Here is a 13,135-nt window from a genome sequence, read left to right as displayed (position 1 = left end):
GGTGTTGATGGACGACCAGAATGTCTTGACTTTTTGTCAGGTTCATTGTTGTAAAGGCCTTGTTGGTGCATTTACCTGTGAGTAGGCAGAGCCATTCCGTGCGTGATGTCAAGTCCAGAACTCCAAACACATGTAAACTAACCTAGAACAGTTCTTGCTGTCAAAACTAACACCGTGCTCTCTGTTTTCGTCATGTCCTGCGTATTAATGATAATGTTATTGGCTTTACGTCCCACTAACTACTTTTTTACGGTTTTTGGAGACGCCGAGGTGTCGGAATTTAGTCCCGCAGGAGTTTTTTATGTGCCATTAAATCTACCAACACAAGGCTGACGTATTTGAGCACCTCCAAATACCACTGGACTGAGCCAGGATCGAGCCTGCCAAGTTGGGGTCAGAAGACCAGCGCCTCACCCGGCTGTCCTGCATATTCAGTTGTGTGGTCTCCTGATTGGAAATGCCCAATGCCAGTAAACTCCTAAGATATTGATGTTTGATTCATTTTGTGTTTCGCAGTAACCAGTTTCCCTTCACTTCCCAAGTGGCCACGTCTCTTTTCCTGAATGCCAGTGTCACCAGTCTTGAAGGTCCCGTTTTCTTGCTCCAGCCCAGTGTAGGATGCTGTCTGTAGTTATTAAAGAAAAGGTATGCTATAATAACTGTAAGAGGAATTTTTGGAAAATAGAAACAGCAGGTCTAGGCGATCCCAAAAATGTACCATATACCAGTGCTGAACTCTTGAGGGAGAGTGCGGGCATTGCCAACAGTGATTCACCAATATCTCACAACACATTCCCAATTTTAAAAGACTTGTGGTCGCATTGCAACTAGACCTACTGCATAATGTTGCTAATTAGCCACCAATACACACAGACACTGTCTGTTGGTGACATTGAGTAGACTGTATCTTCCCATATGTTTACAAGATGTAACATTGTTGGTATAACTTACAAAATGACCACCATATGTTGGATATAATGTCACCAGGTTTTTGCAATGGAAAAGCCTTCATTTAAAAGCAACCTCACATCGACACAATTGTGATTCTTACACTCGTATCGTCTTTGCTTTCTTCAGCAACCAATGCCTGGTGACTTTGGAGTCTCTTGAATATTGGACAGGTTTTCAATGAAAACACTTGCAGTTTTGATCTTCTTCTTTAAGCCAAGGAATGGGACTGTGTTGCTCATTAGTTCCTTTTTATAATGCAGGCTCTTAGCTTTCATTAAATTTAGCTAATGACTTTTTAATTTTATGAACAGACGGAAGTCCACTCTCTGCGGTAGAGGCTAATTTCTTTATGTAGCATTTTGAGAAGGAGGGAATTGTTTTGGTGCCCATCAAACTATGATTTGGTGGAGGTATGTTGACACATTTATGGTATGGACAGAAGGTGCTGAGAAACTTCATATAATTTTAAACCACTTAAATCACCAACTTCCTTCAATTAATTTCACTATGGAGACAGGGTCGGACGGATGCCTTCCTTCTTCCGTTGTTCTAGTAACAAAGAAATCGAACGGCTCCTTAGGACATAATACTAATATAGTTGTTCCATTGCTGGACACTCAAAATCTTCCAGCCAACCCACTCCTGGTCGCCAGCGCCCCGCCCCAGTGCGCCAAGCTGCGCTCATCAGTTGGCAAACGGCTCACCCACCAAGACGCATGGCTAGTGCACACCGTGAAGGTCGCTGCGCAGGCCACCCGGAGCCATCAAAAATCCAGGAGGAGATCGACACACTCAAAGTCATGTAAAGATGTACAGATTCATAGAGCCCTGCATCCCAGAGGGACAACTAAGCAAAGCTCACAGAAACAAGAAGTGAAGGAACTGCCTACCTGCCTAACATCCATAAGACCACAGAGCAAATTGCCAAGGTCCTCTGCAAAGACAATATTAAAACCGTGTTTGGCACCGTCACCAAAACTGCTCACAGTTTAGGTAAAAGCAAGGACAAATTGTCCCCACTATTACACCCTGGGGTGTACAAAATTCCCTTTACTTGCAGCAAGGTATGCATTGGCCAAACATGGCGGCCCATTGGGATTCTCATCAAGGAACACCAAAGAAATATCCGTCTCAACCAGCCAGACAAGTCAGCAATAGCCGAGCAGGCCCTATCGTCGGGTCATGATGTCGTGTTCCAAGATGCTGGAGCTCTTACCCACACTAGACACTACAGGTCCAGGATTATACAGGAAGCTGTGAAAATATGTAGAAATTCTAACAATTTCAACAGGGACACTGGCTATCAATTAAGTAATGCGTGGTTGCCAGCCATTAAGGATTTACATAGGTAATTCTTTTCCCTGTCCTTTCACTATCATTATTTCGTTTTGGTGTTTTCTCCATATTCGCACGTTCCTCATCACCAGATGTTTCATTCCAGGCTTGTGTCAACGTTATGTGTGTACACCAGTTATACCCCCCGTCCCAGGCCAATTGTGATGGTGCCATCAGCTTCCGCAGTGAGCCATCTGGTGACAAACCTTCATTATTGTAGAAGTCTTCCTCGTGAACAGTCGAGAGCAAAGTTCTCTGTTTTCTTGACACGGCATGTCTACAAGTACGGGCCGCGAAACCATCAATGTTAACATACATACATTATCATTATAGACTGCTATGCCTTTCAGCATTAAGTCTGCAAGCGTCTGTGAATTTGCTAAACATCGCCACAATCCTCGATTTGCAACTAGTGTTGTGGCCTCATTTAGTTCTATACCTCTTATCTTTAAACCGTTAGAAACCGAGTCTAACTATCATCGTCTTGGTCTACCTCTACTTCTCTTACCCTCCATAGCAGAGTCCATTATCCTCCCAGGTAACCTATCCTCCTCCATTCGCCTCACATGACCCCACCACCAAAGCCGGTTTATGCGTACAGCTTCATCCATCGAGTTCATTCCTAAATTAGCCTTTATCTCCTCATTCCGAGTACCATCCTGCCATTGTTCCCACCTGTTTGTACCAGCAATCATTCTTGCTACTTTCATGTCTGTTACTTCTAACTTATGAATAAGATATCCTGAGTCCACCCAGCTTTCGCTCCCGTAAAGCAAAATTGGTCTGAAAACAGTCCGATGTAAAGATAGTTCCATCTGGGAGCTGACTTCCTTTTTACAGAATGCTGTTGATCGCAACTGCGAGTTCACTGCATTAGCTTTACGACATCTTGATTCAATCTCACTTACTATATTACCATCCTGGGAGAACACACAACCTAAATACTTGAAAGTATCGACCTGTTCTAGCTTTGTATCACCAATCTGGCATTCAATTCTGTTGAATTTCTTACCTACTGACATCACTTTAGTCTTCAAGAGGCTAATTTTCATACCATACTCATTGCACCTATTTTCAAGTTCCAAGATATTAGACTGCAGGCTTTTGGTACAATCTGCCATTAAGAGTATAGGCCAGACTGCTTATTACATTTCCACCTAACTGAATCCCTCCCTGCCATTTTATACCTTTCAGCAGATGATCCAAGTAAACTACGAACAGCAAAGGTGAAAGATTACAGCCTTGTCTAACCCCTGTAAGTACCCTGAACCAAGAACTCATTCTACCATCAATTCTCACTGAAGCCCAATTGTCAACATAAATGCCTTTGATTGATTTTAATAATCTACCTTTAATTCCATAGTCCCCCAGTATGGCGAACATCTTTTCCATCGGTACCCCCTCATATGCTTTCTCTAGATCTACGAAACATAAACACAACTGCCTATTCCTCTCGTAGCATTTTTCAATTACCTGGCGCATACTGAAAATCTGATCCTGACAGCCTCTCTGTGGTCTGAAACCACACTGGTTTTCATCCAACTTCCTCTCAACGACTGATCGCACCCTCCCTTCCAAGATGCCAGTGAATACTTTGCCTGGTATACTAATCATTGAGATACCTTGATAGTTGTTGCAATCCTTCCTGTTCCCTTGTTTATAGATAGGTGCAATTACTGCTTTTGTCCAATCTGAAGGTACCTTACCAACACTCCATGCTAATTTTACTACTCTATGAAGCCATTTCATCCCTGCCTTCCCACTATACTTCACCATTTCAGGTCTAATTTCATCTATTCCTGCTGCTTTATGACAATGGAGTTTATTTACCATCCTTTCCACTTCCACAAGCATAATTTCACCATCATTTTCCTCCTCCCCATGAGCTTGGCTGTTCGCAGCACTACCAGAATGATTTCCTTTTACATTGAGAAGATGTTCAAAATATTCCCTCCACCCCTCCAGAGATTCCCTGGGATCTATTACGAGTTCATCTGAATTACTCAAAACACTGTTCATTTCCTTTTTCCCTCCCTTCCTAAGATTCTTTATTACTGTCCAGAAAGGTTTCCCTGCTGCTTGACCTAGCCTTTCCAGGTTGTTACTAAAATCTTCCCATGACTTCTTTTTGGATTCAACAACTATTTGTTTCGCTCTGTTTCTTTCATCCCTGTCTGCCTCAGCCCTTGTTTCGAGCCATTTCTGATAAGCCTTCTTTTTACGTTTACAAGCTTCTCTCACTTCATCATTCCACCAAGATGTTCGCCTTTTCCCAATTTACACACAGTTGTTCCTAGGCATTCCCTTGCTGTTTCTACTACAGCATCCCTGTATGCCACCCATTCACTTTCGATATCCTGAACCTGCTTACTGTCTACTGTTTGAAATTTCTCATTAATCATATCCATGTACTTCTGTCTAATTTCCTCGTCCTGGAGATTTTCTACCCTTATTCGTTTGCAGACAGATTTCACTTTCTCTATCTTAGGCCTAGAGATATTTAGTTCACTACAGATCAGATAGTGGCCTGTATCATCGAAAAATTCACGGAAAACTCGTACATTCCTAACAGATTTCCTGAATTCGAAGTCTGTTAAGATATAGTCTATTATGGATCTGGTACCCCTAGCCTCCCATGTGTAGCGGTGAATAGCCTTATGCTTGAAGAATGTATTCGTAACAGCTAAACCCATACTAGCACAGAAGTCCAGCAAACGCTTCCCATTCCCATTAGCTTCCATATCTTCCCCACATTTACCAATCACCCTTTCGTATCCTTCAATACTATTCCCAACTCTCGCATTGAAATCGCCCATTAGCACTATTCTATCCTTGCTGTTGACCCTGACCACGATGTCACTCAATGCTTCATAAAACTTGTCAACTTCATCCTCATCTGCACCCTCACATGGTGAATACACGGACACAATTCTAGTCCTAATTCCTCCAACTGACAAATCTATCCACATCATTCGCTCATTTACATGCCTAACAGAAACTATGTTGCATGCAATGGTATTCCTGATAAATAGTCCTACCCCAGACTCTGCCCTTCCCTTTCTAACAGCCGTTAAGTACACTTTATAATCTTCTATATCTTCCTCGTTATCTCCCCTTACCCGAACATCACTTACTCCTAGTCAATCCAAATGCATCCTCTTTGCTGACTCAGCCAGTTCTACTTTCTTTCTTCCATAAGCCCCATTAATATTGATAGCTCCCCATCGAATTCCAGTTCGTTCGCCAAGTTGTTTCCAAGGAGTCCCTCGCCTGTCAAATGGGAGTTGTCCCATAGATCCGAGGCTTGCTTAAAATGTTCTGAGCTCGATAAATTCATGAAGCAGGATGCTACCCTACTTGCACATAGTTCAAGTGAGGATCTCTCCTCTAACGGGTTATGGACCACCGGTGAATTGTATAGTCCTAGCCGCCTGACCACAAGCAGGGCCATGACTCAGAATATGTCCGAGATGCCCACTCTCATTCCATAGCAACTGATATCCCAACTCTCAGGACCACTTACTAGGCCACTCAGCCGTTGCCCATGGTTCACGAACTAGGACGTGACTACAGTAACCCACAAACATGAACATAACTTTTTAAATTATACCATGAATGACTATTTGCGCTGAGTCTTTTCATTCCTCTGGTCCTTCACTATCGCTCGTTATACTCAGTTGAACAGGTGCAGAAAACTGGAAGAAACACACAAATTTCCGACAGGTAATTGATAGTTTTTTATACTGAACTTCATTGACCACACCCTTGCTCAGATTCACAACAACTAACTGAATCTCCAAATAAAATTGAGAAATGAGAAGACTTAGCGAAGAATGGAGATGCCAGCAAATAATAATCATTAAAAGAAGAAAATGAAATCTGATTGCTTGTTTCAAAGTAACTGAATCATTCAACTTTTTGAGGTAGCAATAATTTGTTGGTTTAATAATATGAATAGATCGTTCTACTGTGTGGTTTTGACAGTAAACGAAAGAGTTTTAATATTCTCAAAATGCATTGAAAAATAAATCAAATCATGAAAGGTGTAAATATTTTTTAAATTCTGTTTCTCTTTCGGCTGGAAAAGTCTGTCGACCTGCCAACACTTGCCCATTGCGGATACATGTTTTCTGTTTCTTTTAAAGATGTGGCGATGGCAGCTCACGGTTTTGTTGGTGCTGACTTGGCATCCCTGTGCTCCCATGCAGGAATGCATGCTGCCGAGAGGTCACAGAACATCTCTCTAGCAGATATGAGGTGGGCACTCACCCAGGTGAAACCCAGTGCTATGAGGGAAGTGCTGGTGCAGATACCCAACGTAAGTAATACGCTTTGCTCTACTCTGTCTTGACGTGCTTACTGCCGTCATCCAGGAGTTCAATTTCCTCAGTAGGGAGGCATGGACTCTGACCGTCCGAGCTGCTCGTGGGGTTGGGGTCGCACAGCTGAAGCTTGCATTCGGGAGATCGTAGATTCGAACCCCACTGTCGGGAGCCCTGAAGATGGTTTTCTGTGGTTTCCCATTTTTAAACCAGGCAAATGCTGGGGTTGTATCGTAATTAATGTAATGGCCCCTTCTTTTCCACTGCTAGCCCTTTCCTATCCTATCGTCACCATAAAACCTGTCTCTGTCAGTGCAACGTAAAGCAAATTGTAAAAAATAAAAAATAAAATCAACAACTCTGTCGTAATGGCAGGTTGCAATCTTATATCTGGGAGACTGAAAAGATATTCAGTGAGTATGATGTGAAAATTGGCAGTAGCAGGACTAAAATGATGTCAGTAGGGAGGAACTGAGTGTGAAGTCAGGAATACAGAACCAGAACAGGTGGGTCATTGGACAACTAGAATCCAGGTACAGCAAAGCTAATGCAGTGAGCTTGTCAGTTCCTATCTTTACAGAGTGACTTTGCTGTACAGGAGTGAAAGTCTTTGTGGATTCATAAGTTGAAATTTAGCAACATGAAGGTAACAAGAATAACACTACCCAGCATGATTTTTGCGGCAAAGCATCTGATACGTGATTTTAACTAGATAAGGTCTCCTGATTTCAGAAATGTCATTGGTTCTATTGTATCACATCTAGTTTTCGTGTTATTTGCCATTTACTGTCTGAAAATGTGTCATTGCGGCACAGTGCTGCTTTGTGATAACAGCGAATCTGCTGTTTGTGGATTCCTCTAAGAGGAGCTTAAAGGCTGTACTACTTCATAACGGAAACATTCTAGCTTCGATTCCTGTGGCACATTCGGTTTCACTAAAAGAAAATTACAATATATCACAATGCAAACCGTTTTAGATAAAATCAAGTATCATGAGCACAGGTTGGATGAGTGTAGTGACTTGAAGGTGTACTAGGACAACAAGCAGGCTACACTAAATTCCCTTGTTATTTATGTGAATGGGACAGCAGAGCTAGGGACAAACACTGGTCTACACCTTCCTGGCCCAAGAGACAAGTTTTGATACTTGGTGTGAAAAATGTTACAAATGTTACAAATGGTTCATTAGTTGACCCACAAAAAATTATTTTGCCACCGCTACACATCAAACTGGGAATCATGAAGCAGTTCGTTAAGGCCTTGGACAGAAGTAGCCCTGTGTCAAGAACATTGCAAGCAAATTTCCACATTTATCTGATGTAAAATTCAAGGAAGGCATTTTAATGCACCACAAATTAGAAAGCTTCTGAAAGAGAGAAACTTTGAACAGACGATGTATGCCGTGGAACTTGATACATGGAATTCAATAAGAGAAGTTCCTAGGAAATGTAAAGGATGAACAATACGAAACAATAGTGAAAACGATGTTGGGTGATATGAAAGAGTTGCATAGAATGAATCTGAAACTGCACTTCCTTCATTCTCATCTCGATCAATTTCTGGAAAATCTTGGGGCTGAAGAGATGGGAGAGAGGTTCCATCAGGACATCAAGGAGGCAGAAAGAAGATACCAGGGGAGGTGGGATGAACGATGGCCGACTACTCTTGGTGTTTGAAAAGAGAAGATAAACTTGATGCAGTCAGATGCTGGGGAGCCAAGCGTTCATTCCAAGCGGACATCTAGGACTGTTAATTTTGTTCACATTTATGAATTCATAAATATACTGAATAAAAATTACATTGTTTGCTTGTAAATCATGTTTAATTGTCATAATAAAATGCTTTCATTGCCTCAGAGTTGTTTGTTTATGTGTTTTTGTGTAAATCAGTATTAGGCCTATATTACAATAAATGCTAAATATTTCATTGTAATTTTATACTCAATAATTATTCATTGTAAATAATAATTCAAGACAATATTCAACTATTTCAAAATATATATAACAATACAAAGAAATATAAATATTTCCAAAATTATCAACATTTTTCAGTGCTTTTTAAATGCAATATTCAGGTCTATCTCTTATTTTGATATACCTATTGCGAGAAAACGTGACGTGATATGTAGAAACTTATTCGTGTTCAGCGACCCAAAATTAGTTGAGATCACCTATCACACCTCTTGCCGCAAGAAAAATGTTTGAAAATGCTGGGTTGTGTAATCACTGGTAGGAACGATGGCAGGAGGCTAAGTTATGAGTAATATCCATAAACAAAGCTGCACATATAAACCAAATTTGGTGCTGGGGTCGATTGAAGGAGGAGAATAATGGCCTCAGGCATGGAGGGTAAGAGTAGGTCAGGCAGACGGTGACAATGATGGTTAGAATCTGTTTTTCATGGTAAGAGACCACAGAGCTAGTTGCAAACACAAATTGTGAACTGAGCATTGCAGACTGAACACTGGCTTGCTTCAGGTGATTTGTTGTTGTGGCAGCTCGTGACGGAAATGCATGACAATCACAATTTCTTGTTTAACAGCCCTTACATCTTCTTGAAGTTTCCAGACTGATTTTGAATTTGAAAATCAACCAAGACTCGGAACTTTTGGTGAATGCCCTGGACGAAAGGTGTGGAGCGTTACTGTCAACACTGACTCATCTCTAATTGTTTATAAGAAGAATCATGACTCATAACATTTTGAGAAGAAAGTTCCTGTGTGACCTGTCAGCATACTTGTTTGTGTGGTTATTGCTGACCTCCGCCAAGAGTGAGCAGCTTCTGCTGCCGTGTACATTAGTTGTAGGGTGGTTAAGGACAGTCCCCGACCCAGTCAGGAATTGAATTGAAGCCCACTGTGCTGGTCAAGGAGCCACACACAAAAATAAATTATTCCTAAGTAACCGAAGGTGACAAGTGACAAGTTGGAACTCAGTATGTGCTTCAGGCAGGAGGAGGCATCGGACAATGAAAATCAACCAAGACACGTTCCTACTGGAATCCACTGAAGTCGTCGTGGAGAAAGAAGCCTGCCTGGGACCCTTAGTGGGTGTGATGCTGTCTGGGGATCAAATTACTCTGACAGCCATAAAACTGTGGAATTGAAATAAATTGTGCATGTTATAGAAATGAACATTCCATTGTTAAGATTGCTGGAGGATTAGATGTAGGCTGGTTTCTTTATGCCATAATTAACAAAATCTTTTTCTGCGTTGAGCAATTTGGTAGGGGAGAGGCTTTCTTGCCTATTAAAAGTACCTGTTTAAAAGACTTATAGCGTAATCATTATGAAAACATTATGTGTACGTTTATTAATGACAGCAACAAAATAAAGAATTTGTACCATTATCTGTCTCAACGGAAGGAAGAAATAATTGACTGCAGTTGTAAAATTAGAAATATTTGTCTCCCATATTTACTGAAAATAGAGTGTGCAACTTCCTGGCTTTGAAGTTAGTTCACAAATCGTATCTCTGAGTGAATGGATGTTTCTGCTTGTTCCAAACAGTTTGTGTAAGGAGTTAGGAACACAGTGACAGATCAGTGTGGGAAGTATTTCCATTACGTATCTTGACCTGTGGAGTTCTATTTTTCCTTTTGTGTTTGTCACGCTTTTATCTTTACCTTTTGTCTCTTCCATGTTTCTCTTTTTGTCCTACACTTCTAACATCAAGGCTAAAGATGGCCTCTCAGTCAAAGGCTTATGAAGCTCATCGGAGGCTCAAACGAAATGGAAGTGGCAGAATTGCGAGAGAGCCTGTCTATTCCTTGTCCTTCTGTGTTTTCATGTGCCTATATCTCTGTATGAGACTTGATTTATTGAACACCGAGCTCGATAGCTGCAGTCGCTTAAGTGCGGCCAGTATCCAGTAATCGGGAGATATTGGGTTTGAGGCCCACTGTCGGCAGCCCTGAAGATGGTTATTCATAGTTTCCCATTTTCACACCAGGCAAATGCCGGTGCTGTACCTTAATTAAGGTCACGGCCACTTCCTTCCAATTCCTAGGCCTTTCCTATCCCATCGTCGCCGTAAGACCTATCTGTGTCTGTGCGACGTAAAGCAAATAGAAAAAAATTATTGAACACTCAGGCTTTTTTTTCCCTTTCTTCACATGTTTTTATGTACAAGGGCAAATCAATAAGTACAGTGAAACTCAATTAAGAAGTTCTTGCCTAAGAAGTGTGATATTCTTGGTCCCTTGATCAGTTGCAGTGTTCTGTTGTAAATATATTTCCCGGTTAAACAGTTCAGATTTTAGAGCCCCTTAAGATAGAAAACGTCCGCTCAAAGCAGCTCATGGTTAGAACCCTCCAGTCTCTGCGCAAGTTGAACCCTGTGTTAGACTGTTTGCGCCTGTCATGGAGCCTCTCCGGGCTTACCAAGGCCATATCACATCACGCTATGACACTCTCGAATCGAACCCATCAGTCGACATTTCCACTCCACCGTTCCATCTAGTGGAATAGAATCGAATGGGATTCTACACGGGAAACATAAAGCACGCAATGGATGGTTTGATAAAACTTTAAGGCAGTAAGTTGTGTGCAGAGACCGGGTGAAGTCATTTATCGAGGTGGCCTAAACATTAATTAAAAACCGTAAAATGTATTTGTCCACAACATTACTGTTTGTTAGGAATACATGTACAACAAACATATGGAATGACAGTTATAAAATTGAGGCATATAGTTTCAAACATGGCCAAGTCTGTTGAGCTGTTTTTTTTTGTTTTTGTTTTTTTTTTCAGGAGAAGCAAAAAACTTGTTTAGGATATTAATTCATATATATTCAGACACCTTATTCTTTATGTTGCTTAACAGAGGCTTCTAATTCATTACCATACAATTTTTACAGTCTAAATATATTACATGAATTGAAAAATGTATTTAAAATTTGGACTTGACCATGTTTGAAACTTAGATTAGAAAATTTGGCCTAATATGCATTATTTCTGCTTCGCCGTCTTTTGGGCATGCTTACCTTAGAATAAAAGCATCTTGTTTAGCTTTATGGGGTATGCATAATATGCACTATAGAAGTCTTTTATATCTTTCATTTTCAATAGCCTGTGATTACAGGTTGGGTACTGTGGTAAAGACGTCGCGGAATACGTAAGGAAAAAAGAAATCTAGATTAGGCCATTTTCCAACTGTGTTCATCTTGACTTTATTTGGAAGAAATCATCATCATCATCATCATTTCCCTTTATCCAGCTGTAGCCGGGTAGGGGCAAATATGGTTCCTCTCCACTTTCTTCGGTCTTTCCACCACTCCTCCTCCAACACTGTGTCCCAGTCGAGGTTTCTTTCTATAATGCTGTGTTGGATGGTATCCTTCCATCTCAATTGCGGTCGTCCACGGCCTCTCCTTCCTTGGATTTGCATTTCCATCACCTTTTTGGCATTCTTTCGTCGCTCATTCGCTTTATGTGCCCAAACCATCTTAGTCGGCTCTTCTCTATTCTGTCATTCATTTTTTCCACTCTAATTTCTTCCCGGATTTTCTCATTCCTTATTTTGTCTCTTCTACTCTTCTGTATCATACTCCTCAAGAATTTCATTTCGGCCGCCTGTATTCGACTCTCATCCTTCTTTGTCATTGTCCAAGTTTCTGCTCCATAAGTTGTTATGGGTACGTAATACATCTTGTACATAGTATCCTTTGCTTCCATTGGCACATCTTTGTCCCATAACATATTTCTTACACTATGATAGAAACAACTTCCAGCTTGAATCCTTTTACTAATCTCAGCATCCAGTCGAGCATTCTCCATTAATTCACTCCCCAGGTATTTAAACGTTTCCACTACTTCCAGGGACTTGTCTGCAAGTCTAATCTGACCTTTCCCTTCTTTCTCTCGTCTAGTCATAACAAGAGTTTTACTCTTTTCTACACTTATTTTCAATCCACATTCTTCAATCTTCCCATTCACCACATTCAACTGTTCTTGAACCTTCCTGTCGTCTTCTCCCCAAATCACAATATCATCTGCAAATAACATCATGTTCATTTCTCTTCCTCCATATGCTGCTTCTGCTGTTCTCATGATGTCATCCATTACTATTGTAAACAGGATTGGTGATAGAACACTTCCCTGTCTCAGCCCACTAGTTATTTTGAACCAACTTGTCCTGCCAACTTGTGTTTGCATGCAACTACAACATTCCTTATACAATGCCATGATCACTTTTATTAATCCCTGTCCAATTCCTTTTTGCACCAGACTGTCCCAAACTTTCGTCCTAGGGACACTGTCATATGCCTTTTCAATATCAATGAATGTCATCACCATATCATTCCCGTACTCCCAATGCTTTTCCATTAGTTGTCTCATAATGAAAATGGGTTCTATTGTTGACCTTCCACTCTTGAAACCTAACTGATTTTCCTGTATCTGCTTCTCAACCCTCAACCTTATTCTACTTTCCAGTATCCTTTCCATTATCTTAGCAACATGGGATATTAGAGTAATTCCCCTGTAGTTCTTCAAAACTTTCTTATCACCTTTCTTGAAAATTGGGATGA

General features: G+C 41.0%; 1 protein-coding gene across 2 annotated transcripts in view; it reads left to right on the top strand.

Moving 5' to 3' along the window:
• LOC136880960 (ATPase family gene 2 protein homolog A) overlaps window positions 1–13,135 on the top strand; it is a 112,475-nt gene that overhangs the window by 53,656 nt on the left and 45,684 nt on the right. For both annotated transcript variants that reach the window (XM_067153511.2, XM_067153512.2), the window contains exon 6: window positions 6,432–6,604. In XM_067153511.2, the coding sequence (XP_067009612.2) occupies window positions 6,432–6,604 (173 nt within the window). The remainder of the gene's footprint in view (window positions 1–6,431; window positions 6,605–13,135) is intronic.

The sequence above is a fragment of the Anabrus simplex genome, chromosome 9 (assembly GCF_040414725.1).
Source record: "Anabrus simplex isolate iqAnaSimp1 chromosome 9, ASM4041472v1, whole genome shotgun sequence".
In the NCBI taxonomy this organism is placed as follows: Eukaryota; Metazoa; Arthropoda; class Insecta; order Orthoptera; family Tettigoniidae; genus Anabrus; species Anabrus simplex.
The sequence above is the reverse complement of the archived record's forward strand: the minus strand, read 5'-3'. Positions and strand labels throughout refer to the sequence as shown.